General features: G+C 40.6%; 1 protein-coding gene across 3 annotated transcripts in view; it reads left to right on the plus strand.

Annotated features, from left to right (window-relative positions):
* The window catches only part of PRX (periaxin), a 227,440-nt gene that overhangs the window by 110,463 nt on the left and 90,116 nt on the right, over window positions 1–26,861 (plus strand). For all 3 annotated transcript variants that reach the window (XM_069207228.1, XM_069207229.1, XM_069207230.1), the window contains exon 2: window positions 11,373–11,428. In XM_069207228.1, coding sequence (XP_069063329.1) covers window positions 11,373–11,428 — 56 coding nt within the window. The remainder of the gene's footprint in view (window positions 1–11,372; window positions 11,429–26,861) is intronic.

The raw sequence follows: 26,861 nt of genomic DNA on the forward strand, positions 1-26,861 counted from the left end.
GCAGCGCTCCACACATCGTGTAGGAAGTGACAGAGGAAGTGATGTATCACGAGCACTGCCAAATTAGAAGGCAGCAAATGAGAGTGATTATGATGTAAGCAATTGGTGTGCTCTAAGCCTACTTTGAGCTTACAATACGTCTTGTAGCAGACAGTGCATGTCCTCTCTAGTACATTATATCTAAAAAAAATCACTACAGACCCTTGTGAGCCCAGCAGTTTCCACTATTTTTCTTGACCGCCTTTCTTTTGCAAAAGCATGGAAAGTTGTGTGCTCAATCAAATAAACCAGTTTGTAGTAGTAAGCCAGCTAGTTCATCACTTTCAATTTGGTTTCAGGACAGGGTGCAGTACCAAAACTGTCCATCTACAATTAAATGGTTATGCTCTGTGTATCCTAGATAAAGACCATTCGGTTCTAATCCTACTTGTTGTCTCCGATGCATTGGACACTATGGCCCTCATTATGGACTCGGCGGTAAAACCCACTGAGTTCGGCGCTGGCGGTCAACAAAAGACCGCCAGCGTGCAAAAGACCCGCCGGCCAGAATATGTACATTCAGCTGGGCCGGCGGGTGAAAACAATGTTTCCGCCAGCTGAATGCAGGGCCTGTACATTGACGCCGGCTCCTCAGGGAGCTGGCGGCAATGTAGCAGTGCGGCGGGTGCTCAGGAGTGTGCATAGTTAGTCAATAAAGCACCCCTAAACAGCCATGGTGGGTATTTTGTTTGCTAGAAGTCACGGTGTTCTGCCGAATGTTTTCTTGGCATCTGTGTGCATTGATATGTCTGTGTAGCGAGTTGTACTGTTTGAGAGCATCACTGTCGACTTATCTTTGGTGCAGTGTTGTACACAAGATGGTGCAGCAAGGACCAATATGATTTATTTAGCCTGGGAATGATGTTTGTATTAATGCTGTAGGCAGGGCCACTGGAATTATGTGATTGTATGGCCGTGATGTTTCCCACGTAATTATTGATTTGCCACATTCGCCACTTACTACACCATCTGCTGTATAACCTGCAGATTTTGAACCAAAAATAGTTTCCAGCTCAGTTGATTCAAAAGGTACTAAAAATGTGGCAACGTGTTTTCGGGTGCATTGGAAGGCCTTCACAAAGGTTGACTGTCATCTTTCAGTTGTTTATTGCTGTATTTGGTTGTTAAACTGGTATTAATGAGGAGACATTATTTGCCCAGACAGTGTTACGATGTGTAAAAATGAGAAAATAATGAAGCAATGCTATCACTATAATCTTCTCGCTGCATAATTTAGTCAACTATGCCGCATAATTTTATCCTCCCCTGCTGCATACTTCCAGTGGTCCTGACCAATAGGGATCATCGTTTTGCTAACTATATGTCCTTGGTGTTGAGCAGTGCTGTACTCTGAGGGGCTTGGAAACCACTTACTTGTTACAGATTGTCACTCCCTCCCGGTCTCCGGTTTAGTCCTGTTTTTCTGCGGGCAAGAAGTTTAAGCAAAGAACCAAGGAACATGATTGGTCATATCTCTCTGAACATTCCAATCACTAACATGTACTACATTATACTAATATTAATAATATTATTATTAACATAATAAATTACCTGCCAGCCTGGTTAAAGTTAAACAGAATTCATTACCACCTGGATGGTATTTGCATACATGTGCCATGTTGGTGGAAGGATCGTGCCAGTTCAGGGTGCCATCTTTGCCATACAGACCCACACTCTAGCACAGGGCACTGATTTGTAGCCTTAGCTGGATAGAGAGTAATCTGTAGCTCTATGCTTCCCATACTGTGATTGGCTTGTAGACCAGGTTCTTATGATTGTACTTTTTGTGGGCCCTCTTTCACAACGCCTTTGACTCACAGACCAAAAGCGCAAGGCGCACACAAGGTCCAAGAAAGGGAGACTGTCCTTTTCCTCATTTGTTTAGAACTTAGGGGCAGATTTATGGAAAGAGGCACTGCACCAAGTGCAGCGCCACTTTCCCTGCGCCCCTTAGCACCCCTCTACCGCCACCATGTATGCGCCGTATTTAAAATATGGTGCACCATGGCGCAGGGTAGGGGGCAATAGCGTCACTTCTCATGACATTATTGATGTACTCTGCAGGAGTAGCGCCAAAATATTGGCGCTACTCCTGCAGAGTACATAGGGCCCCATTCTAAAGAATGGAAACCCCCTTTTAACGCCTGGTCTTGAGCAGGCGTTAAAAGTGCCGTAAAAAATGGCATAAGGAAATCTCATACATTTTCTTACACCATTTTTCCAGCTCCCCTAATAGGGGAACACCCCCTTTGCATGCATTATGCTTGGCGCAGACATAATGCAGCGCAAAGGGATACAGAATGGCGCAATGCATGCATTGCGCCAGCCTGTAAATGCGGCGCGGGGATTTCAGCCTCGTTGGGCCACATTAACGTAAAAAATAATGCCATTAATGTGGCGCAAGGTGGCGCTAGGGCATTATAAATATACCCCTTAGTTCTTTTGAGATCTTAGGGCCAGATGTAGCAAGCAGTTTTGCCCATTCTGCGTCTATGGGAAAATGTGTTCGTACGTATGGCCCTTAGCTCCTAGAAGTATTTCTTAAAAAGACACAGTGCCCTGGTTTAGCAGTGCAGGATGTGCGTTATCAGGCTGTGTCCAGGCCGGAGCCCTCTTCACAGCTGAACTGTTTGTGGTTATATTATAGCAAAGTGAGCTGGCAGACGCCTCCAAGCAGGAATGAATCCTTCTCTGAACAATAGCAGGAGGGTGGGACCACTAAATCACGGGCGTCAGAGAGGAAGGAATCACGGGCGTCAGAGAGGAAGGAAGGGACCTCAGAAAAAGGAAGAGCCCTCTCAGGCAGTGATTCACCCGTTTACCCTCGATCTGTGCCTTGTATGTTTGTAGAGTGATGACTCCATGGTGGCCAGACTACAGCCACTGCCTGTGCTTTAGTTTATTCTTGTTAGTTGGCGAAACATAAAGAAAACGTGGACACTGCGGAAATGACAGGCATATGAAGGGCACTCCTGCGTACAGGATGGGATCCGTTGGCACATGGTGGCAATGTGAGGCATACGATGGAGCTACCTGGGTACCAGGGCACAGTGACTCACATATGGTGGGGTACATAATCTCAATGACCAGCATCTGCTAGAGGGCATGGACGTCTGATAGGATTGACTGGCAGCAGAAGAACACCAGGTCTTCGGACGCACACAAGGCAGCAGAAACCACGCTGAAGGCAGAACTCTCCAACCGTAAAAGTTGCACACACTGCTTTAAACAGAGAACTACTGAAAACAGCTTGAGGCCCATCGTGGCACAGTCATTCCCAACAATTAGCTTGCCGTGCTATGCAGTGAGCTATTTGGGGAAAAATTAGTATATTTTCTGAAAGTGGCAGTCTAATTAATGCGTTTCCTTAAAATGAAAAAAAATGGTATTTGAGGGCCATATTATTGTATTTAAAGAAAACGATAAGCTCATCTCTGGGCACTAAAAATAAGTTGATATTTTATAACAAAATTGATTATTACTTTTAAAATATTTCAAGATAATATCTGAGTTAATATCCATACTGATTTCGGGCACTTATTTATGATGTTATTGCATGGCCTTCTTGGTGACACTGTGTCAATAGCAATTTATTTACTCATGTGGAGTTATTTCACGAGCTTTAATATTTGCTTTTTATGACCTTCTCTTCACCATAGAAGAGATTTATGTGATTATGAGCCTTGAAGATTGGTGTTATCAAAGGAATGTGTTTGCTATCGTATTCTTTAATATCTCTATAAACCGAGTGATTGGATTGTAGTCTAACTAGGAGAATGGCTTTGTTGTCTAAGGGCATAGGGAACTGTGTAGGGTTTCAGTTTCCCATTCTGATTCTTTAAAACAGATTCTCAGCCATATTATCTGACTGAGAGGCTACTTAAAAATGTGCAAGAAAGGAAAAGTAAAAGATAAAAGAGATGAGTTATTCTTTTTATGAAAGTAGAGAGGGGCATTTCTACAATGTTGGGGTCTGAGGGCCTGAGTTAGCATTTGCTGGACGGGTTACTCCATCACAAACATGACAGATATTCCATCTACCATATTACAAGTGCTATAGGGTACAATATCCAACATGTTTGTCACTTAGTATCCCATTCGCCAAACTCTAAATCAGGCTCTTAATTTGTTGAGCGTGTCATGGGATACCCGGGAGCCACTTCCCTCCCAGAGCCACTCAATGCTTAAATAGCACCTATATGGCATTTCTTGTATCATGGAACCATCTCTTTCCCAGAATCCCACACTAGCAGAGGGCTTTTGGAACACCCTCTGCACAAGAGTGGGAAATACAAGGCACCCCCACCCACCAAAGGGCAACTTCCGCTGCGCTGTGAGAAATAAAAATACACTTGTGTGTTCTGCTTGGCGTGTCTTTCTCGAGGGTTTTTATTCGTGGTGGCTTTACTGTTAGAGTACCTACCAGCTCTCTCCTAGAGTTGGAATAATCCTCTCCCTTGAAATGTGGACAGGGTGACCTTTACAGTTGTTATAAAAGATGTCTATTTGGTTAACACATCACAAACAAACAATACAAAAACACATTATAAATCAGCATTATTTAGGGCTGAAGCTGCCCCGGCAAACCTCCCACCCTCTGGGAGCACTGATCATTTTTTTGATATCCGGGCTGTTTGTGCTTAAGCCTTCATAACCTTTTCCTTTAAAGGATAACCAGGCCAAATTTGTGTTATTTGTTTCACACCTATTGGGGATTGTAATTGTATGCAGGGTTTGTAGTTTCCTCTGCTTTGCAAGGAAGTGTGCATTTTTGTTTTAAAAAAATGGCATCAGCACAGGGTTTGCTGTGGTAAGTCTGACCTATTGCAGCCAATAGCACATCCCATACTTTATTGTATCCCCACTCTTCTGTGGATGAAAAGGGTGCTCCACATTAGTGGGTAGGCCTACCATACCAAACAGAAACAGGGCAAAACTTGGACACTGTGACGTCAGTGGATTGCCAATGTGATCCTCAGATTGTTATAGTTTTACTGTTCTTATCACATGGGTTAGGCCAACCAAATTTGAATTACCATGTCTGTCAGGAGACGTGGGAATGCAGGATGGTAAGTCTTTTGCCATTGGCCTAAACTTCTTTCGCATACGTGTGGGGAAAATTGGATGTCTTTGGCTGTAGCTTTTGACATATAGGTGGACAGAGTATAGATAAATACCAAATTCTGCCACCTGTGGTGGACCGAAAAATTGTCTGGTGACCGGGAATGCGGCCCCATGCCAAGGCGGGCCAGAACCCCACCCTATTCTACAAAGACATTATACAGGAATGATGTTTTCCTAGCAGAAGCCGCTGTCGCCAGTTTAACAATCTGTAAGCAATTATGCAAATTTAAATGAGCAGTCCGGGACCCAGTCTAAATAAAGAGGGCGACTGCTAAACAATAATTGTATCTTTACCAGGGGTCCCCCCTTTTAAAGTCAAGGGCAAGAACTGATCCACTTCAAGCCTCCGGGCCCTCACAGGTACTAACACCAACCCATCATTTACGATGCCTTCTCAAAACAATACTTGCTAGATATTTAAGCTCTCAGATTTAGATGCTTTTAAAAAATGTGTTGAAAATCCCTAGAGAGACGAAAACTAGGGTCAGTTATGATTTCATACCCATACAAATTGACTGTGCCTTCTCCCATGAGCATGTATTGCCTTCCTATTGGGATTAACATTTTGCGCTGGCTACCACAATACTCAGCTCCAAACCACTAGTAATAAGTTGCTCAAAGTTTTTTATATTATTCTTCTCAATAACCCTTTTCATCTTATTTAAAATTGTATTCGCCATTTTACATTTCATGTATTTGAATTAGGATTTCAGACCCTGTGCTAATTGCCTCATAACACATATACTTCCTATGGTGGCCTGATCTCAGCATTATTCTCATCTCTTGTTTTGTGGTCTTATGACTGTTTCAAGCTTCACTGCAAGCCATACATTTGAAGGTGCTTTTGAGTGAGACTCTCCCATGGTTGGAATGTTATAAAAAATACCTTAATAATTTTCTATTAGTCAAATCAGTGCATTGGAGGCTATCATCTCTGTCCATATGCTGACTGTTTTCTAACTACAAGAGCAACTTGCAATGCTCTTCTAGCAAAAAAGAGGGGGGTTACGAGGAAGGGAGGGAGAGAGAGTCATGTAGAAAGTTTAATGTCACAAGAGGGGTACATATGAGAAGATGCCTTACAGCCTCACCAAAAAACATTTTGCTTTTTTGCCAATGTTGTACAGCATCTGCAGAAAGCATTGGTAAAGCCAATAGGTCACAAAGGTGAGACCTATTGACTTTTCCATGCCTATTTTATTTGTAATGATCAATCATTTGGAAAGTAGGTGACACAGATTGAGAGAAAATATATATGTAGAGCTTCATGCTGGTGTTACACTAATTTCTAAGCACACTTTATTTTGAGTGTGTAATTAGTATAGTTTAGTATGTTAATATGTCTAGTGTACATATCCCAGATTTGAATACTGGCAAATCCACCCCGTCTTCCATCCTTTCAGGTTTTTTCTTTGCAGTTTTTGTATAGCCCGAACTTGGCCTGTGAGCATCAGATTGCTTTACAAGAGAACCACACATGTTTTTAGGATTGGGGAGATTAAACGATTCGCCCAGAATCACAGGACGTTAAGCAAAGGCCAGGATTCAAATTTGCTTTCCTAGTTCTGAAGTCAGTAGCTGTGGCCACTTGGCCACATCTCCTCCCCCAAAGTTTCTAAAATGCCAGGGCTAAGGGGCCCCACTAAAATGTTTTGCCCTGGATGTCACCATAGCCCATGAGAGCACTGGCTCCATCTCTGTATGGATTGGCTTACTGGTCAGTGCATCTAAGCTCTCGATTTAAGAAGCAAGATGGCTGCCCCACTGTGTGGTGTGCCAAGTGAGATGATCTTCAGGGGGACATTAAGTCAACCTGATATTTTTTTGGCGTGCTAAAAAGATGAGCTTTCTACGTTTAACCAGACCAGTGATGCTATTGTAATGAGGTCAACACATAGCTTTTTTAATTATCTTCAAAGCTGATCAAAGCAGCTGTGCTAAGGACAGCCCCGGAGGGACAGGAAGTCGCATACACACAGACAGGAAGCTGCTTCCCAGCTTCTGGGTGGGGAAGGAAGAGGGTCATAAGGGAGCTCCCCAGGGAACTACAGTCATGAATTCCTCACATGCCAGATCACAGAGTGTGCCCTTGGCACCAAGTGCCCTTTCTATAAATCCAGGAAGGGACTGGGTGGAGCAAAGCATGCTGTTTGCATGAATGGGAAGGAAAGAGTGATTAATAAAAATGCAGAACGACATGTTGGTGGGAGATGATGTACTATAAGACTGTACTATTTTGGCTAGAAAAGCTACAAAACACCGAAAGCACATGAGACAAAGAAAATGGTCTACTCTATGTCCACAGAAAAAGACGTCATTATGGTCTTACCATGAAAGATTGCAGGGAGGGTGATGTGTGCCAGTCCAGGTTGGCGCTACAGTTTAGAAAGCAACTGAAACATCGAAAATCCCTCTGTGGTTTCATTTTCGTCCCGAAAATCCCTCTATGGTTACATTTTCGTCCCTATTTCCGTATATTATATCTTAATAATACATTATTATTTATTATTATTAATACATATTCTGCAATCCTGTATACAAGTACAACTTTAATTTCTTCATAATAGACGTCCTGTAATGCACCAAGTTGCCTTCAATAAAGAACTGACATCAGAACTCCTGTGTAATGACTTATTATAATTAAGTTCTGATGTCTCAGTGGCTGCCACGAGGAAAGGCAGGTCAGGTCACAGAGAATAGTTATAGCAGCTGTTTAAAAAAGTTTGTTGTTTTCCTTTCTTCTGATCTGTTTTTCTAGCTTACAGTGACAAGCAAATAGGAGACATTTATGGAAACTTGTTATAATTATTGAAAAGCTAGAATTATTCTGAATATTTCAGCATATTCCGTGCTACTGCACCTGTTTAAAAAATGCCTATAACGGCTATATAGATGTGTTTAATTTTGCACCAGAGATTCTATTTTTATTCTTCATGTTGGCAGACATACTCTCTCTTACATGCTTTCTCATATGAAAGAGCTATGCACCAAGAATTTAAGTGGTTTGTGAGATGATGGTGTGACCATGTATTATTTGGGATAATGTAAGCCCTGCAGTTCATGATAAAGAGTTCCATAACTTCATAGAGGAACTCGGCCTTTGGCCTCATGCCCATACATGGTCATGTAACTCCTCTATGACTTGCAGTATCCTTATGATGTGCAGCAGCGGTACTTCATTCAATATATCACAAGTACCTCTGAGTATGTTCAGTCTTGATTCATGCATGCTCTGTTGTTTTCCAGCTAGATTCACGGTCACAGGGTCGAGAGATGATTCCCTTCTTGGTGTGCAATGTATAAATGATCTCACTTTCTCATTCATATTTACATAAATAAATACACTGAAGTCTGATCAGATTTTCATTCTTTGCACTGTAACAGTAACTGCCTATTGGGGACTCAAGAAAAGTAGCACTTTAGGGTGAAGATGTGGTTGCTTATTTACTTTTTCCCCAATACTTTAACATAAGGAACTCTCTACCATCTATGGTATAGTATAGGGAACATTTTAAAGTTTATTAAACTTGAAAAAAAATGGTAAAAATATTTTTAGGTTCAATATTAATGTGAATTAATTGTACATATTTATTTTAAATGTTGAACAAAATAAATAAAATGCTACAACATTATTAACTTAATATCTTAAGTTAAAAACAATAATTTATAATTCATATGACGTATACAGATTTATGTAAAATGTTTGTACTTGCTTATTATGCATTAAAATGTAGAAAAAATTATGTATCAAACTAATTCAAGTTATAATAATACGATACATGTATTTTTACATTGAAAAAGGCTTTTTAAAATCAGTAAGTAAAATGTATTTTTTAAATACATAGAAGTGATTTAACATTCAGTTTAATTGATATGCATTTTTAAAAAGTTGAAAATACATTATTTTCATTTAACATTAGTTCCGATGGAGTTCAGTTTTTAGTCTCTGCCTCCATTATTTTTTTTGGGAAAGTATTGCATTACAGTATTAGTGGTTGGCCATATGTAGTGCTGGCCTTACTACTACTTATTTTTGGTTGTAGCATATTTACACTAGTAACTTTGGGTCCACTCCTGTTTAGAAGGGGAGGGTGGACACATGTAGGTCTATGTTTTTGAGTAAGTTTACAGTCATAAACGATGACTAGACCAAAGTAGTACATTTACTCAAACGTGTAAGAAAAAACCTGCTCAAGTATATTTACTCCTGTGTAAGTTTACCTTTGGCAATATGCCCCCTGGTGTTTGGTCTTTGTTCCAAATCATGAGCCTGTGCCCTTGTGTTTATGTGTTAATCACTGTGAACTATGACTGATCCTCTGACCCAATGTCTTTTTCTTATTATCTGAACCCCAGTGCCTTTCTCCAGTGTTACTGCATCCATATTCTTGGTCTCTGGATATACCCCTCTTGCTTTTATCATGATATTTTTTTCCCCATGTCCTTGTCCTGTGCCATTGGATCTGTTTCCCTGTGATGTTGACTCGGTGTCCCTGTCCCAGTGGGTTTGTCTTTGTGTCACCGCCCATTAGTTATAGTCTGCGTGTTTTAGTAACTTTGTCTCGATCCTGTATTCCTAAATCATCAATGCCTTTGGCACTGGCTCCTAGTGACACTGTCATTATCACACAATGTTCTTTTGTTCCAAGTTCTATTGTTCAGTGCCCTTCTGGGTTTTGTTTTTCGGCACATGTTGAGATTATTCTTTAATATGTTAGCAGTGTTCTTATAAAGCAAGTTAATTGGAACATACCGACTCCAGTGGTCTTTCAAAGGTTTGAGGAGTATATTTTCATAAGACAGATGTGTATGAATTTAGAAGGGGAAGGGTGAATCGGAATATTGGGGTGCCCAATCTTTAGAAGATGCCACACTTACAAAATGTTAACAACTGAACATTGGTAGCACCCATGCTGAATAATATGACTGTCGGACCTCCCAAACAAATTTCCCAACATTTGTTTTTGACTTTCTCTGGAAACTTAGATGATTTTTGTAAAGAAGCGGGTTCAGAGACCCAAAGGCAAAATTAAACGTAGGGAATTTGGAGTTTTCTTAAAGATTGATGACTCCAAAAATGTACTAATGGGGTGGATCATGTTAGGTATCAGCAATGTGTATGACTCATGACTCTCATGCTAAGCGATCTTCCCCAAATTCACCACAGCTTCTTTTCCTTTGTAACCGGCCACAGGAAATTTTTCTCCCCTTTTGAGCTTCCAGAGGCAGGACAGTCAGAAGGGAGGCGCTAAAGAGGCTCTATTTCTTCTGCCCATGTTTTTCAGGGCCCTGCTGTCATTCTGTTAAATTTATTTACACATTTTGAAGCACTCCTATACAGTTAATGATGATCCAGCTAAAACAGTTATAGAATTAGGTGCCAGCTGGTGATGAAGCTGCATTGAATTCCTGTTCCCTGAAAGATATGTTTTTTAGCTTATAAGGAGGTGCTTGTGTTCCTCGGCGATCTGCATGAAATATTAACTGGTTAATCTTCTGATTTATGTAAAATGTTTGTACAGAGGAGAAGGATTGGACCTTCTTGGCCACAGCCTACCTGCCTGTACAGATGCAGTCCTTGCAGTTTCTGGGTAACACTCAGAGGTGGAGGCCTTTTTTGGTGATCTTGTGCATGTCAATTAGGTGCAATGTTTGACCTTAAGCAAGAAAAGATGTAAATCCAGAACTGAAGTAAATGCGTATCCTACGAGTGAGCAGGAAACAAAGCAGGCTTGACGTCAAGTTTTTAAATATACAATGTAGACGACCCAGACATGCATTTTCAGGATTTCACGTAACATAGTGAGAGTAAATTGATCTAATCGTAATTTTTTCATAGGCATACTGAGTGGTTTTGAGGAATCTGTCACTGACTCAATTATATAACTGCTCTCATGGAATGAGAAGAAGTAACAGAATAGTGGCATGAGCCACGGTGTAAAAGGTCATTCTGAGCCAAAGCCAGACATTGTTTCCAAAAATATTGACTTCAGTGCTCAAGTCTGACAACGCCTCTTCTCTTGTGTTACCTTTCTCCAGAATGTCAGAGTTTTGGAACGGATGTTCACTCAGTGTGAAGCAATGTGCAGGGTGTTGGGCTGTGATTCACTGGGGTTTCCTTCCTTGCCTCGTTCAGCCGTCACCACTTCACGGCCACATAGTATTTCTGTGGATATGATTACTGACTTCTTCTATTTCCTCCTTGACAGGCGCAGAGCAGGAATTGCAGGAAAGATATGAACTCGCCAAAGGAAACCCACCATCGGTAAGTTACTGACTGCATTTACAGTATTTTGTTGCTTATTATTATGCAGTAAGGGGACTATATTTTTTCTGCTAATCAGTTGGACAGACATTTCCATTGTGATTACATGATGGGTCTTAGCAGGCCTACTCATGGTGGATTAGCAGGGAGACCTAGGTCCAAGTTCTGCTCCATGACTTGACAAGATAGGAATTTGCTTCCCTATCAAGCATTGATTTCACTGTTTCTTTATTCCTGAAAAAGACTATTCCATGAACTTCCAGCATTGAGCAACTTTGCAACATTATTGATTTATAAACTGCGTAACAAACTGGTTCATTACATCAGCTTTGGCAGATGCTCATTGGTTCACTTCACTATTGAAGAGGGATTAGCATTGTGAAGAGATGAACGACGGGTAGGGATATTTAGTGCTGCTCAACTAGGTAAGAAGGCGGCAAATGTATCAGATGCAGATCTTGGCAGACACTCCAGAAGCAGGCATCTAGGCAGAAGGGGTGATAAAGTCGCCATATTTGAGTTAAAATGTGGAAATTGGTAGCCTGGCCAAGAAGTGGAGTGCAGAAATGGACATTTGAGTGGGACAAAACATCAGAAATGGGAGTGCTTGAAGTTATCATAATTGTTCCCATAGTTAATGTAACTTGAAGAAAGCTAGCAAGCAAAAACATTTGAGAAACATTTTCAGCATGGGATAATAGCACCTCAAAAGCAGCACTTATCCCACCCCTGCCCATTGAGTTTCTCAACTTATTAAAGTGTTTTTTTGTTGTTGTACTTGAATTGTCGGCATTGCCCGCCACATAGGATCACCTGTGTCACTTGACTCTAAGGGGAGAACAAAGTGATGTCCACTATAGGCGACTGTTCCAAAGAGCTGTACCTGATAGGAGTGCCTTGGAAGGGGCATTAATCCCTGAGTCCTTTGAAGAAATTAGAAGCCTCTTGGTTTCAACTGAATATGCAATAACCAAGTTCAGTGTCTGTCTCTTTCTGTGTTGAAATATCACATTTTTATTTTAAGAAGTAGTCCTAAATATATTCTCATGTATATGATCTAGTAGTACTCCTTACGTTGCTATACATACTGATGTGATTTTTTGATACTAATCCTTCCTTCTGTTCTGATCCTTTGCTTTTGGATTAGCTTTAATGATTCTTTGTGTTGATATGTGGTATTTCTATAGCGCAAATTTAGCCAAGAGGCAGCAGGGTGCTGTAAAGACGAGTATAAAGTTAATAAGTGCAAGGAGATGTAGTCAGTTTGTTGACTGTTAATACATTGTGATGAAGTGTTCTTTAAAGAGGTACGCCTTTAACTCTTTCCCAAATTGGAGCAGTGTTTGGGTGGTCCTGTTTGATAAAGGGATGTTTCAGATCCTGTGCGTATAAATGGAAAAAGCCTGCTGCCTTGTTTTTTTTTTCTTTTTACACTTCTTAGTCTGCAGTCTGATGGTTTCCTGTCTGCGGGTGTTCTGAGAACCACCAGGCGTGGTGCTGCCCATCATGGTTGCTTTGTAAATGATGCAGCTGGTTTTGAAAATGGTGTTTGTTGTCACTGGGAGCCTATGGACTTTTATCAGGACGGAGAATATCTAATCATATTTGTTCAGGCCCTGCATGATGTGCTGTGGCATGTTAGATACCCGTCCACAGTGACAGTGTGGAGTCCGGGTGGCCAAGGGACAGAGCGTTACCCCCATATAGACGCAAGACTATAAGATCTTGAACTGCAGCTCTGACGTCACTGTCTGGAAGAACTGTTTCACTTTCTTTAGAAGAGAGAGAAGGAACCAGGCTGCCTTTGTGTTTTTTGGCAATGTGTGCTTGAAGGTGAGATTGGCATTCAATTCTCTGAGGATCCTACCCCCGATCTTTCATTTTGGGCCCTTCCTCTCAGGGACTTTGGTACAGTATTGGGAGCTTAGGGTGACATGCTGTTTTTTTAGGGTTACCAGCTTTTTTCATGATCCCCTTGAATATTAATATAGTTATGCTTTGGACTTTCCATTGTTGCTTTCTACAGCAGTTGAGTTGGTTCATCATATTGGCATGGAAAAATGCCCTGTTTTTCAAGATACAACGTATTTTGTGCTGTAGCTCATGATCGTTTTGGCTAGGTGAGTTGACCCCTATACCGTCTCCACAACAGGCCTCACCCGCTGGTTACCATGGTTGCCACTCCTCAACATGAATTGTCAGAACGGTTTAAATTATTTTTTTTCCAAAAGCTTATTCAAGTTTACTCCTCCTGCTGTATAGTTCAGTTGCTCTGTCTGATATTACTCTGGAATCTTGCTTCTGAGCTAATGCTGTCTTTGTCATGATTGTGTTGCTGGATGAGATGTTGCAAAATGATAGAATCCCAGAGGGCAGTTGTTTGCATTATGAGTAACTAAAAGGGCTCTAGGACTTTTCACAGTGTTACAGTCACTGACACGCGCTGTGCACCTGTGAGTCCTGTTGTAAAATCCCATAGTGACCTCTCTTTTTTAATGTGTGTATTACTTCTTTATAATGCATTTCTTTCCTGGAATTCTTTTGTCTTTTCAGGAAAGGACAGCATTCAGGGATGGATGAATGTGGCGAGGTTGCGACCTGGGTGCAAAGTTATGACTGGCTTATATATTGTGGTACACCTCCTTAGTTGTGTCACTACGCTTCTGGTTTTCTTCTTTTTTTTGTTAGCAGGGGAGTGCCCCCTTGTGCCCCATCTCTATTCTCCATGGTGCAGCTGTGCCTACGCTTCTTGTCTCTGTTTTTATCTCAATATTGGCACCCCCCAAGGTGTGTAATCCAGCTTTACTGTGCAGGTGAGGAACTGTTCTGTCAGAGAGAAGAACGCAGTATGAAGTCTGAAGGATTAGTCAGGCGTCCTGCCATTTCTTGAAATTTAGGTGACTGAGGCTTTGGTACAAAGTTGCTCAGTAAGAGATACCCAGTTTTCAAAATTGCCTCTCTGGGAAAAGAACACTTCTGTTGTCCCTATTTACTTTGACTCAATTAAAAATAGGAAAAGGCAGATACCTTTGAAGTATAAGTGTAATATTTTTTCCCTGAGTAGACATGAACTATTTTGAAGTTTTTAAGTATGTGTGTGGGCATCAGATTATGATGAAACAGTGCAGTGCATATGGAGTTGATTTGGTGGGGCATATTGTTCTATTGTGTTAACACAGGAACCTGTTGACATTGCTACAAATAAATCAAGGGGCTCTCAAACGTGTAATGGCTGTGTGGGGAATCACACTATCCTCTGCATGCAGTGACCTTGGAAAGACAACAGTGACATCTACCATTCCACCATGATGATGATGGTAAAGTTGTGTGCTGTCCCCTGGTGGAAAATGACAGCAAAGCAAATAGACATTAGATTGCAGGGGAGAGATAGGAGACTATGACTGTCATGTAGACACTGTTGGCCAGGGTGTGCCCTGGCCTCCAGTCTCCTCATTGACGACTGCCCACCGTTTTTTAAATGCAGGCCTGCCTTACATGGATCACACTGCCTTCCGTCGGTATTACAGATGCTTTGTATGACAAGCACAAGTCTGACTGAGCACCATGTGTTGTTGGCCCCATGTGGCAAATTATTTTGTGGTCCTAAAATAAGACTTGTATAATAACAAAACAATAATTGCTTTGACACACAGAGAGTTTTCTACCTGTACTTCTCAACCATTGATTGAGTTGCCTGTAGGGGAGCATCATGCTTACCTGAGCATAGCGTTCCCAGGCAAGGAACTCCAGTGACGGTTGCCAGGCCCTAGATAGGGCAGCGACTGTCACAGTGACAGGTCACCAGGTCAAGGATTTCCACCAGAAGAGCAGGCTAAGGCTCAGCCAACAGAAATCCCGTGGTTCACCCACCTCTAAATGGAGAGGTATAACAAGCAGTTTTTGGCATTTGTTCTCCCTGCCTGTTAAAAAGTATGAACTGGATTATGTTCTACGTTGAGCTTGATAATGGCAGTCAAACCTGCTTGCATGTAATCTCAACGTTTGTAAGAGAAACGAGATACACCAATTAAAGCCTAACTGACTGGAAATGGACAGGAACTTTACCCCTTCTAAGCTACTGGGATCCATCAATTGGAGAACACTCTTCCAATCAACCCACCTGATACTGTGCATGGGCAGCCCGCTAATCAAAGGCTGAGAACTGGCCATATGGCTATATGTTAGTGCTCTGTAAACCACACTTATGAGAAAAGAACCTTATGTCCCACTGCTCCCCCATACTCATACTGAGCTATTTATTAGTACTCTGGTTTCTTCCCACGTAGTTACATAGCACTCCCAAAAATTAATTTGTTTTACAATGAGAGATGCATGGGGATAGGGCAAAGTTTGAAAATAAACGTTCTAAAGAATGATGTTTCAAAAAGCTTGTATTTCTATTTAACATTTATTGGCCTCTAGTCACAAATGTCCTAAGAAGCGTAGTAAAGAGTAACATACTTCCTTCATGGAAACTGGCCATAATCATCCCCATTTTTAAAATGGGTACTAGACAAGATCAAACTTGTTATAGGGCAATCTCCGTTATAGATTCCACCGCTAATATATCAGGAAATGTGATCTTGTTACGTCTGGAGGAATGGGTGACGGAGGCAAAGATTCTTTCCCCAATTCAGTATGGTTTCAGGCCCGGTTTACGCACAGTTGATTCAGCCTTAAATTTGCACCTCATTCTCAGCAAATACGTAACAGCAAAAAAGGAGCAATCCACATGGTATTTATTGACCTCTTGAGCGCCTTAGACCTGATGAATAGAGAGAAGCTTTGGCAAATCATGGGAATTCTAGATATTGTTTTAAATCTGTTGGAGTTAATAAAACGTCTACATATAGACCTGATGGTCTCGGTGCAGTACATCTTACAAGGTGAAAGAACGCCCCCTATTCCATCTATGTGAGGAGTACAAAAGGGTTGCATCTTAGCTCCATTCTTATTTTTAATATATGTAAATGGATTACATGACTTCCTACTAAAGTATGGGAAGGACTTTTCAAGGATGGGGGAGAGACAGCTCCCAGTCTTACTGTATGCAGGAAATGCTGTTTTAATTGTGCGTAGTACAAATGGCCTTCAAAGTCTGCTAGACCTTTTTTGATCTTTTATGCAGGATCTTGATCTGAAAGTAAATTTTACAAAGTCCTATGTAATGACATGTGGCCCCAGAAAATACAAAGTCCAAACAATTGACAATGGGAGGAAACATTATTAATAAGGTGAAAGATTTTTGTTACCTAGGCATGCATATAAGCTCCTCTATGCTATGGAACTCCCATCTTAAGGCTAAGACTCAGCAATTGGTGAGAAATATGGAAGCAATATTCTGCTTTGCCTCTAAATTAGGTCACAGACCAGTACCTCAGATGATGACGCTCTATAAATCTAAATGTTTATCAGCAGCTACATATGGGGCGGGTCTGTGGGGTTATGGTAAAGCAGATCCACTACAACGTATCGAGAACAAATTTGTACATAGTGCTGGTACCTAAGAACCCAGCAAATATTATTTGTCACAAGGAACTGGGTCTGCAGTACCTGGAGGACTTGATTGCTGTTGCTCCCCTTTTATTGCGAGTCAGCTGTTGGAAAAACCCCGAGGCCAGCTTGGTACAAGATTGCATAATTGACTGTCTACAGTTGGCCAAAATGAATAGAATTCCTTGGCTTTCATATCTGAAAACTTAGACTTCGTGGTGCGCTGAAACTGAAATCTTTCAAACCTTATAACCCGATTTCAACTACGGATACTATGGAACCTTACTTAGCCTGGTTTCAGAGTCCATTAGTATGCTCTCTTCTAACCATTTTTAGATTACATTTAATACACTTTTGAGTGGCCTTTCCCAAGCAGTGTACCTGGCAAAAAGATCTACCCACTTGTCCCTGTGATCCCAGGTCCAAGCAGAGCACTTGTCACTTTCTCCTATTTTGCACACTTTATACTGCACCTAGACATGCCCTTGTACTGCCTTTATTATGCAGGTCAAAAGTTAGACACTATAAGGATGCAGTGAGCTTTGTTCAAAAACAACCAACGACTCAAATTTGTCATTATATCGTAAACTATATTACATCTGCTATTGCTACCAGGAAACAATATGAATCTGCTGATCTAGTTGTTTAATTTGATTTAGATACAGGCCATGATCTTAAAATGTCTTATAATTGTTATTTAAAATTTTTAAAATATTTTAACATTTTAACTTGTATTTAATGGATTTGTGATTTTTAAGGCAATTCACTGAATAAAGAATTTGACTGACTGACATTTATTTTGACTTTATTTTTTTATTTATCTATGCATTTATTTGCTTTATTTATTTATCTTTTATCCAATCATTTCCATTGCTTACTCATTTATTATATATTTACATTTACTATACGGGGTGGCTGTACCAAGCAGTAATTTAGCGTATTGTTATAGAAAAAAATCATAATCCTACTGAAGGTGGAGAGTAAAGCAGTAGTCACGCAGGGTGGAGTATAAGTGGAGAGGAGCAACAGGAAAAAACACAAATATTGCAGGGTTTGCCTTTATCGGTACCAAATAATATGTAAAATGTCTCTCATTACACCTGTGAATAGAACTAGATATTCAATGAGGTGCACCAGGAGGAGGACCAAATATTATATGTAATGCACTGCCAACAGAAACAAAGGAGATACTGACTATTTCTGGGGTGTGATGAAATCTTTCCTTCTCAGTTCAGAGGAGTGAAGAGTAAGAGTTACCTAAATCATTAAACAATTTCTATACAACCCAAATGTCACATAATAAAATTCCGAGTCAGTTCATAAGGTTAAAAGGATTTATTACAGACTCAAACTGAACGTTACATAAATGAGTCTCAATTCCACAGTGTAAAGATATAAGATCACCAAAGGGGAATTAAAGCTTTGTACAGTGTTAAACCTAGTTAGCATGTAAAAGACTAAAACTTCTATTGCAACAAAGCAAAAGATCAGAAAAAGCATATGATTCTTGGTCACTAGAACCAAATTCTCCTACCTAACCATTCAAACTATGCCCTAACTATTTTAATACTTAACAAGTACTTGAGAATGGTCTGCAAACAGAAATTAAGTTGAATAGTCTGTTAAGAGAGATGTGTTGGCATGAAGCCACAATAAAGTATGAGGCCTGTATGTCCATTCAGCTCTAAAGATAGGAAAGGGTTTGAATCTTTTGCTAACTAAACCTTCCTTAAATCACAGTTTCCCAAGACGATGAGACACAGGTGAAGCTTCTAAAATGAAACCCTAAATAAAATGAATTAGAAGTGACACTTTCCAACCCCTCATGCATCCCATCTTGGGCTCTTCAGTCTCAGCAAATTCAAAAGAGTTACGACTGTCAAGCTCTTCGTCCCTTGCATAGTTCGTATCATGCTTTCTTATCTTTAACGCACAATGAGCTTCTTGTTGACTCCATCTCTGCTCCTAACACCTGCATCTCAAAAGAAACATTTAAGAAAAACAACTTCACAGTGAAAGTTAATCGTAAAAAGAAAATTGTAGGCCTTCACTCCAACCAAATTAATAAAACATGAATATACTTTCTAATTAAATTAATTTCAAACACTACATGTAAGAATATACAAAATGATTATGGAAAACAATACTTTAAAAATGTTAGTCTCAAATAGATATTCATAAAATGTTGAGTTTATGCCATATACAAAGATGCACTCCACTCAAATGCTTTGCAGTGCAAGAATTAAATTAATCATATTAATTGTTATACAAGATGTGACCACCAAATTGTGACCACTAGAAAATGATCACCCTTTCACATTTTGTTCCCAGAGACGTAGTGGCACAGCCAAGCGAAGCTCTTTCAATACCAAGAGATAAACACAAAACTAATAGGAGAGCTAGAGATTTCAAGGATTGCTTTAATCTGGAAGCTTCAAAAGGCCTTGGGATACAGAGCCAGGTGGCATATGAATCCCACTTCCTCTTGGAGCAGGTGCTTGCCTGGGCATCTGGAACAGCCCCTTGCTTGCTAAAAATCCCAGTGTTCATAGTGATGGAGACAAAGATTATCTAGATTGTGCTGGAGCCTGTTTTTCAGCCTGTTAATCTCTGTTTCACATCCAGGCTCCAGTTTTAGAGCACCGCAGTTTGTGGTTTCAAAGATCAGTCCTCTCGGACGGGCCTACAGGGCAACCGGGCAGTGGTAGAAGGGCTGGACTGAAAGGCCACTGTGTGGTCCATTGTTTTGGCAATTTGTAGACCTGTTTTATGGTCTGGTAGGCTAGTTTTAGTGTTGTTGTCCCTGATATTACCACAAACATTGCATGCAACAAACTAATGCATGCAGTCTCCCATAGCTTGCAAAACACTTATACACTGTGTCTTTATAAGTTCAAAACTGGCTTACTTTGCAAATGTGGGCCACTTTTGTAGCTATCTGATTTGTTACAGGGGGGCTTGTATTTTGCTGCCAAGGCCTATTTTCTGTCCCAATCTGACCCTGATTACTGTTCATAAATACTTGATGTTAAGTACAGTGTTATGTCATACTACTGCCAAGTAACTAGAGTTTATTTATGTGATTTCTGCATGTTTATTCTGCCTGCCTGTGTCCCATGATCACAGGAATTTGTTTTCATACTTAATGGTGCTATCTGCGGCTATATGTATTCCCATTTAACTGTACAATGTAACTATTGCTTCTGATATTCAGGATCGGGCTGGGACAGAAAATAGGCCAGGATACCAAAATAAAAGTGGCCCAAGCTAGTGTATTTGATAGCTAAAAAAGTTGCAGCAGTTTGCAAATTGGGGCAGTTTTGAAAATGTAAAGACATGCTGTATAAGATTGCTGCAGGGAATGCTCACATTAATATCAGGAATATCAACCAGCAGACTATAAAACAGACCCACAAACAGCCAACAAAGTGGCCCAGGCACTGACCTTTCTGACGAGAGGTCATAGAGGCCAGCCTGACCCTGCTAATAGGTTGGAACGTAGTACTTTGTAAGGGAAGGAAGGTTCCAAGACTAGCAAGCTATTGATGATGGGCCCTTGATCTATGGAGTTTACTATGAGAGTTTTCAGTGAAGAACTTACCGAATTAATCTCTGAGTGGTCAGAAGCTCATTGTAATAGTGGGATGAGTTGCAGACAAACTAGTGACCATCATGTATTGCAAAGGAAGATTGTAATAAAATTTCTCATTAAAATCCATTTGAGGTGAAATTTGCTGCTGCTACCGAGATCGAGTGGAGCAGTATCATGGGACACTTAAACTGAATCATCACACTTGATTCATTGTTGCAGCTGACTTAATTTCAGTCCAGTGAGGAAGTGAGTTAGCTTTAAGACCTTATGCTTGGTGTTCAAGGCCCCCCACCAGCCAGGCTCACAGTACTTTAGGTTCGCCCTTACCTGGTATGCTCCCAGCTGAGCATTGAGATCCATAAGCCAGAGAAAAGTCAATGTTCTCAGATTTCAGAAAACGAGATGCAGCGAAAGTGTTCGCAGCGGCCGCTGCCAGGTTATGGAATAAGCTGCCTGATTTCATCAGAGGAACTGACTCCTATATGATTTTGCAGAGGTTGGTAAAAACTTGGCTGCTTGGCTTGCAGCAGTATAATGGTTGCTAGACCTACTTGGCTTCCACGTTCCTTTGGACTTTTGCCATTTTTCTCCTTTGACCTGGATTCTAGTGTTTTGATACCTTGTTGGTTTAATGAGCTTTACAAATGCAAATACAAATACCAATTTCTTGTCATTTCTTATATCGGTGAAGAGACCATAACATAACTACCAGGCAAATAAGCACAGTAGGCAGTCAGCCATTGATGTTCTGCACATAGACTGGTACACATACCTGGCATGCAAGACATTGGTATGTGTGTTGCGATGTAAGGCAACATCTGGAGTCGCTAGTAACAGTTAAGCTGTGGTACTATGTTCAATGCCCTTAAGTATCGAAATGAGCAACACCACAAATGACAGAATTGAACAGCACACAACCTTTCCTTATTGGTGAGGATCAAATACCACTGACATTAGGTAACAGTGACAGTTGGTTTATGAACATTGCACTCCGATTAACTATTGTAGTTGCATGTAGTAAGGTAACATACCAAGACATTTACGGAAGTTTGGAACAAGTACCCATTTTACAAGCAACAAAATTAAAACATGAGCCAAGAATGCATACTTTACCATTCCCCCATGAATTTAGTCACTTTTCTTGAGACTATAGATTCTAATGTTATTGTTTTACTTTACTGTAATAAAGGCAGTTGATAATAGAATCCATAGTACCACCAGCCATGTTTGCTGCAGTCTCCTGGTAAACCAGAAATGTGGCTGAAGAACTGGAAAGATGCCTTTCAGACTTATCTGGAAGCCTTAGGGGGGATTTTTTGTTCCAAGTGTAAAGTTTTTTAAGGCACACTCTAGTTGTTACCATTACCCAAGAGGTAGAGTTTGGGGGATAGAAAAATATGGATCTGGAGCACAATGATGTTGAATATGAAATAGCCATTCAAGCACTAGAGCACAATTATAAGGCAAGTGTCAATATAGTAGTGGAAAGACATAGATTTGTCTTCATGACGCAATTGCCAGGAGAGACAGATCAGTATGTCTGTTCTGAGAGCACTCATAGTCTTGTGCAAATTTAGAGATCTCCATGAAAAGATTATAAGGGATCAACGTGTTACATGTATCAACAACATATATATTAAACGTTCACTAAAACATTTAGCAAAAAAGACTGAGAGTACATCTATGCGTGCCAGAGTTAAATACTAAAGATAAAAACAAATATGTAGAATAAAGCAGAAGCACCAATTTGGTACATTGAATAGGCGCAGAGATCAGGGATCAAGCATAAAAATACAATTAGGATGCAACAAAACATAGGCAATAAGACAAATAATGTCCTTTGTGGAAATATGAAATATCTTGCTTTTTCAACCAGTTGTCCCGCTGCCAATGTGACATTACATATGGGATAAAATACCTACTGCAGTACATTATAAGGTATTCCATGCCCATATAGATAAACACAGCCAAAGGTTTGAGTTTCTTAACAAGGTCATGGAACTCTGAGGTGACTTGAAATATTCTTATAATGTATGGCAGAGGATATTTTATTGCTTATAGTTCATGGTCACACGATCACCCCTCCCACCAACTGCTTAAATCTTTAGGGCTTGATTTATGAAAAGTTAGCGCCGCCTTTGTGTAATTTTTTTGACGCAAAGCGGTGTAAACTTACTAAATATAATTATATTTTGTAAATTTATGCTGATTTTGCGTCAAAAAACATCGCAAAGGCGGCGCTAACTTTTCATAAATCAGGCCCTTTGTGTCTTGCTCTTTCATGTTCATTGCAGGCACAAAAAATAAAAGCAGAATCTGGACTGTGATTAAACACACCAGCTAGTAAACAGTAGCCTTTTTGCCAAAAGATATTAGAATCAGTTTCATGTAGATAAGATTAAAAATGTTGTGTTGAAACATGCATAGATTCTAGCTTTCTTGTACTGAGGAACATTGTGGGGAAAAATAAACACCTTGTAATAATATCTTCTTTCTGCTGAATGATTTTCATAGTAGGAAAACATATCAGAAAAAGAAAATGGAGTTCTCGCTTATCGTTCTTTAAATTTCTGCTGCCCTTTTGCCCTGTGACCTGCCTATGACCCCGGCTGCTGGCAATAGAAATTGTGATGTCAGAACTCAACTGTAAAAACTTGTTTCAGTTGAGGGGCTGCTTCATGTCTTTATTACAGGCGACTAATAAGAGAATTATAGACCTTTTATACAGGGATTGCAGGCACCTGTGTATTATATAAAAGTAAATCAGTTTATCATTTTTTCAACTGTATGCAAAACAAGCATTGTCAAAGCCAATTGGTCTCGCCCATGCAAGAGCTATTGGCGTTGTCAATGTGTTTTAGCCATGTTGTACATCAAGTGTTGTATTAGCCATGTTGTACAGAGGAGAGTGGCGTGGAGTATTGTAGAGTGGAATAGCAAAGAATGGAGTAGAGTGTTGTAGAGTGTCAGAGAATGTTGTGTATTGGAGTGGCATAAAGTGGAGTCACAGAGTGGCATACACTGGAGTGGCATAGAGTAGAGTGGGCTGGTGTAGAGTGCATTTGCTTAGAGTGTTGCAGAGTATAGTGGCGTAGACTGCAGTAGCATTGAGTGCAGTGGCATTGAATTTAGCAGCATACAATGCAGCATCATAGAATGCAGTGGCATAGATTAGAGTGGAGCATAGTAGAGTGCAGTGGTGCAGCGTGGAGTGGCACAGAGTGAAGTGCCACAGATTAGAGTGGCACTGAGTAGAGTGGCACAGAGTGCAGCAGGATAGGATAGAATGGCATAGAGTGGTGCAGAGTGGAGTGGCGTAGAGTTGAATGATGCAGATGGCAGTGGGGCAGAGTCAAGTCGAGTAGCATAGAGCAGTGCAGAATAGAGTAGCATAGAGTGGTGCAGAGTAAAGTATAGTGCTGTAAAGTGCAGTGGGCCAGAGTAGAGTGGAGTAGTGCAGAGTAGAGTGGCAGAGAGTTCAAAGATAGAGAATGCAGTGTTGCAGAGTAGAGTGTCAGAGTGGCATAGAGAGTAGTGGCATAGAGTACAGTGATGCATAGTAGAGTGCAGTAACCCAGAGTGACAGTGACATAGAGGGCAGTTGTGTAGTGTGCAATGTCGTAGAGTGCAGTGGTTAAGAGTAGAGTGGCATACAGTGCAGTGGCATAGAGTGGAGTAGAGTGGCACAGAGAAGATTGTTTCAGAGTTCAGCAAAGTGGCGTAAGGTATTGCAGGGTAGAGTGCAGTTTCGTAGAGTGGCATACAGTGTAAAGTGGTGTAGTGTCCAGTGGTGGAGAGAAGATTAGAATGGAGTACAGTGAATTAGCATAGAATACAGAAGCATAGAGTTGAGTGCTACAGAGTAAAGTGTATTGGCGTAAAGTGTATTGGCATAGAGTGCAGTGGTGTAGAGTGCATTGTTGCAGGGTGGCGTAGAGTACAGTGGAGTGGAGTTGTGCAGAGTTAATTGGTGTGGCCTAGACTGGAGTGGCGTACAGTTCAGTGGCAAAGAGTGCAGTGGTGTACAGTAGAGTGGGGAAAAGTGTGTTGGCATACAATAGATTGCTGCATGGTAGAGTAGAGAGGTGTAGCGTGAAGTGGTGTGGAGTGGTGCAGAGTGTAGTGACATGGAGTGGTGTAAAGTGGAGTGGTACAGAGTAGAGTGTAGTGGTGTGGAGTGGTGCAGAGTAGAGTGGAGAATGCATGGTGTGGTAGCACACTGCAATTACAGGCAACACATTTTCAATTGAAGTGACCATTACATTTACAGAGACATACAATTTTACTATTTTGCAGACAAAATGTGTGAAAATTGCATCATTGCATAATGATTTGTTTTAATCATATTAAAGTATTTGTTTCCAACACACTTCAGAAATAAATATGTGCTTAATTTGTGTACCTAATTCTGATATATTTTGAAATACTTACACAGTTCATTTAAATGTTGTTGTGTGCTAGAAACAAACTCTTTCCTACCTCCTGTACCCAACAAAATTGCCACAAACATCCTCTCACTTTGAAGCCAGAGAAATAAAAGTGAACAAGCGCTTTCTGAAGACAGCGCTTGACATTTGACCTTGGTCTTTGAATGCACAGCAAATGTGTTGCGATAAGAACAAGACTTACAGGCCTGTTTGCAGAAAGGGACCACTCCGAAAGGTACTGTAAATAAGGCTTGGGTAAGGGAACGTACAAACTCAAGCTGGACAGCCTAAAACAAATAAAGCCAGAAAATGGAAAGGAAAATAATGTGAGTTACAAACCACAAAGCCAATGGCAAGCAACGGGCAAAATGCATTCATTGGTCAACTTTCTGAATGTCCCATGATGTCTTTAGCAAACCAGCCATCTGCGCTGGCTGGTAGATTGCAACCTAAAAAATGAGGACACAGTGAACACTTGCAAAAAAGTGATGTAGTGATAACATCTTCCATTCTTCAAAAAGTACTAAGAATCACCACCACCACACCACTGATTTTCGAGGGTGGTAGCCATCTACATGTGCCACTGTGTCGATCAAGAGGAAAGATTTTTCAGGCTTCAAATCCATCATGATATGACTGGAATAACATCGTGGAACATTAGGCCTGATGATCACATTGCAAGCAATAATTACAAATGGCATTAGACACAACTCACCAGAAATTATAGTTTGAGTGTTGATGCAGATAGCATTATGAAAAATAAATGGCAAATTTGTAAATCTAGAGCACTCTGCTCTGGCTAGCTTCTCACCACAAATACATTAGTGAAGGGCGTTGATTTAATTGAGATATTTCTCAGACCATGGGGTGTTGAAATACTCATTAGGAACCAATGTCACGCAGGCTGATTTTTTTTTGGTCAAAAAAAACCTTTTTATTTTGGGACTTTATGAGATTTTCAACTCCCGGAGCGGAACACCACTGATTTACTGAAAGGGATATTCTAGTGTTTGACAAACTCACAAAAGTGTCCTCAGTTGAGAATATATTTCCAACAGAATTTTTGACCAGCTTTCAATGTACGAACCATTTGAAGGTGTTTACTTTTTGTTGTGTCCATTTGCACGGTTGCAGAGGTCACTCTGATGCATGGTCAGTCAGAGTGAATATCTTCTGGCATTGTTTCTGTGGTGGCTTGTTCCATGAAGCTTGCCTGCATTAGGTATGCCCCCAAAAAAGATCAGATGCACATAAGTATTACTTTAGATTTTTTTATTGTGTGTGGTCGTGCACCAGTGGAACTTGGGCAAATCTGACTTCTCCTCAAGTGCCCAAAGAGCTACAGTATATGCATTGTGCTGGGAGCGGAAGGTCAAGGGGGGAGGGGTGGAGCCAGTTTAGGCATCTTCATTAATCCCGATTATGGCCTGAAAACAACGTGAACATAGAGTAAGTAGTATACAAGGAATATCTGAGCATCACAAGACAAGAAGAATGTAACTCATTAGTTTGGGTGTAAAATTAGGCACAACCAAAGGTATTTCCTTCCAAAGGATTTTAAATGCGCCCTACATAGACATGAACTAATTTGTTCATGTTCTTCTCTTTCGATCACCAGAACCAATGCAGCTTTTTTAGGACACCCAACAATGAATTAAAGGGACTGAATGTTGAGCCACTATTATTTTATTACTACTACATACTCATATGTCTTCTATTTTGGCCACTTGTTTAAGAACTGGTATCCGAAGAATGAAGCTGAACACCAACTTATTACTAAACTGTGACTTCAGAACACATCATCCATCATCAGAATCACCCTTCAGAATTTCTTTAGTTACTAATCCAAAATGATGACATGCAAAAAGAAATAGTAATAAAAGCAACAACGAAGCAAATAATAATATATAAAAACAAAACA

The sequence above is a fragment of the Pleurodeles waltl genome, chromosome 9 (genome assembly GCF_031143425.1).
Source record: "Pleurodeles waltl isolate 20211129_DDA chromosome 9, aPleWal1.hap1.20221129, whole genome shotgun sequence".
Classification (NCBI taxonomy): domain Eukaryota; kingdom Metazoa; phylum Chordata; class Amphibia; order Caudata; family Salamandridae; genus Pleurodeles; species Pleurodeles waltl.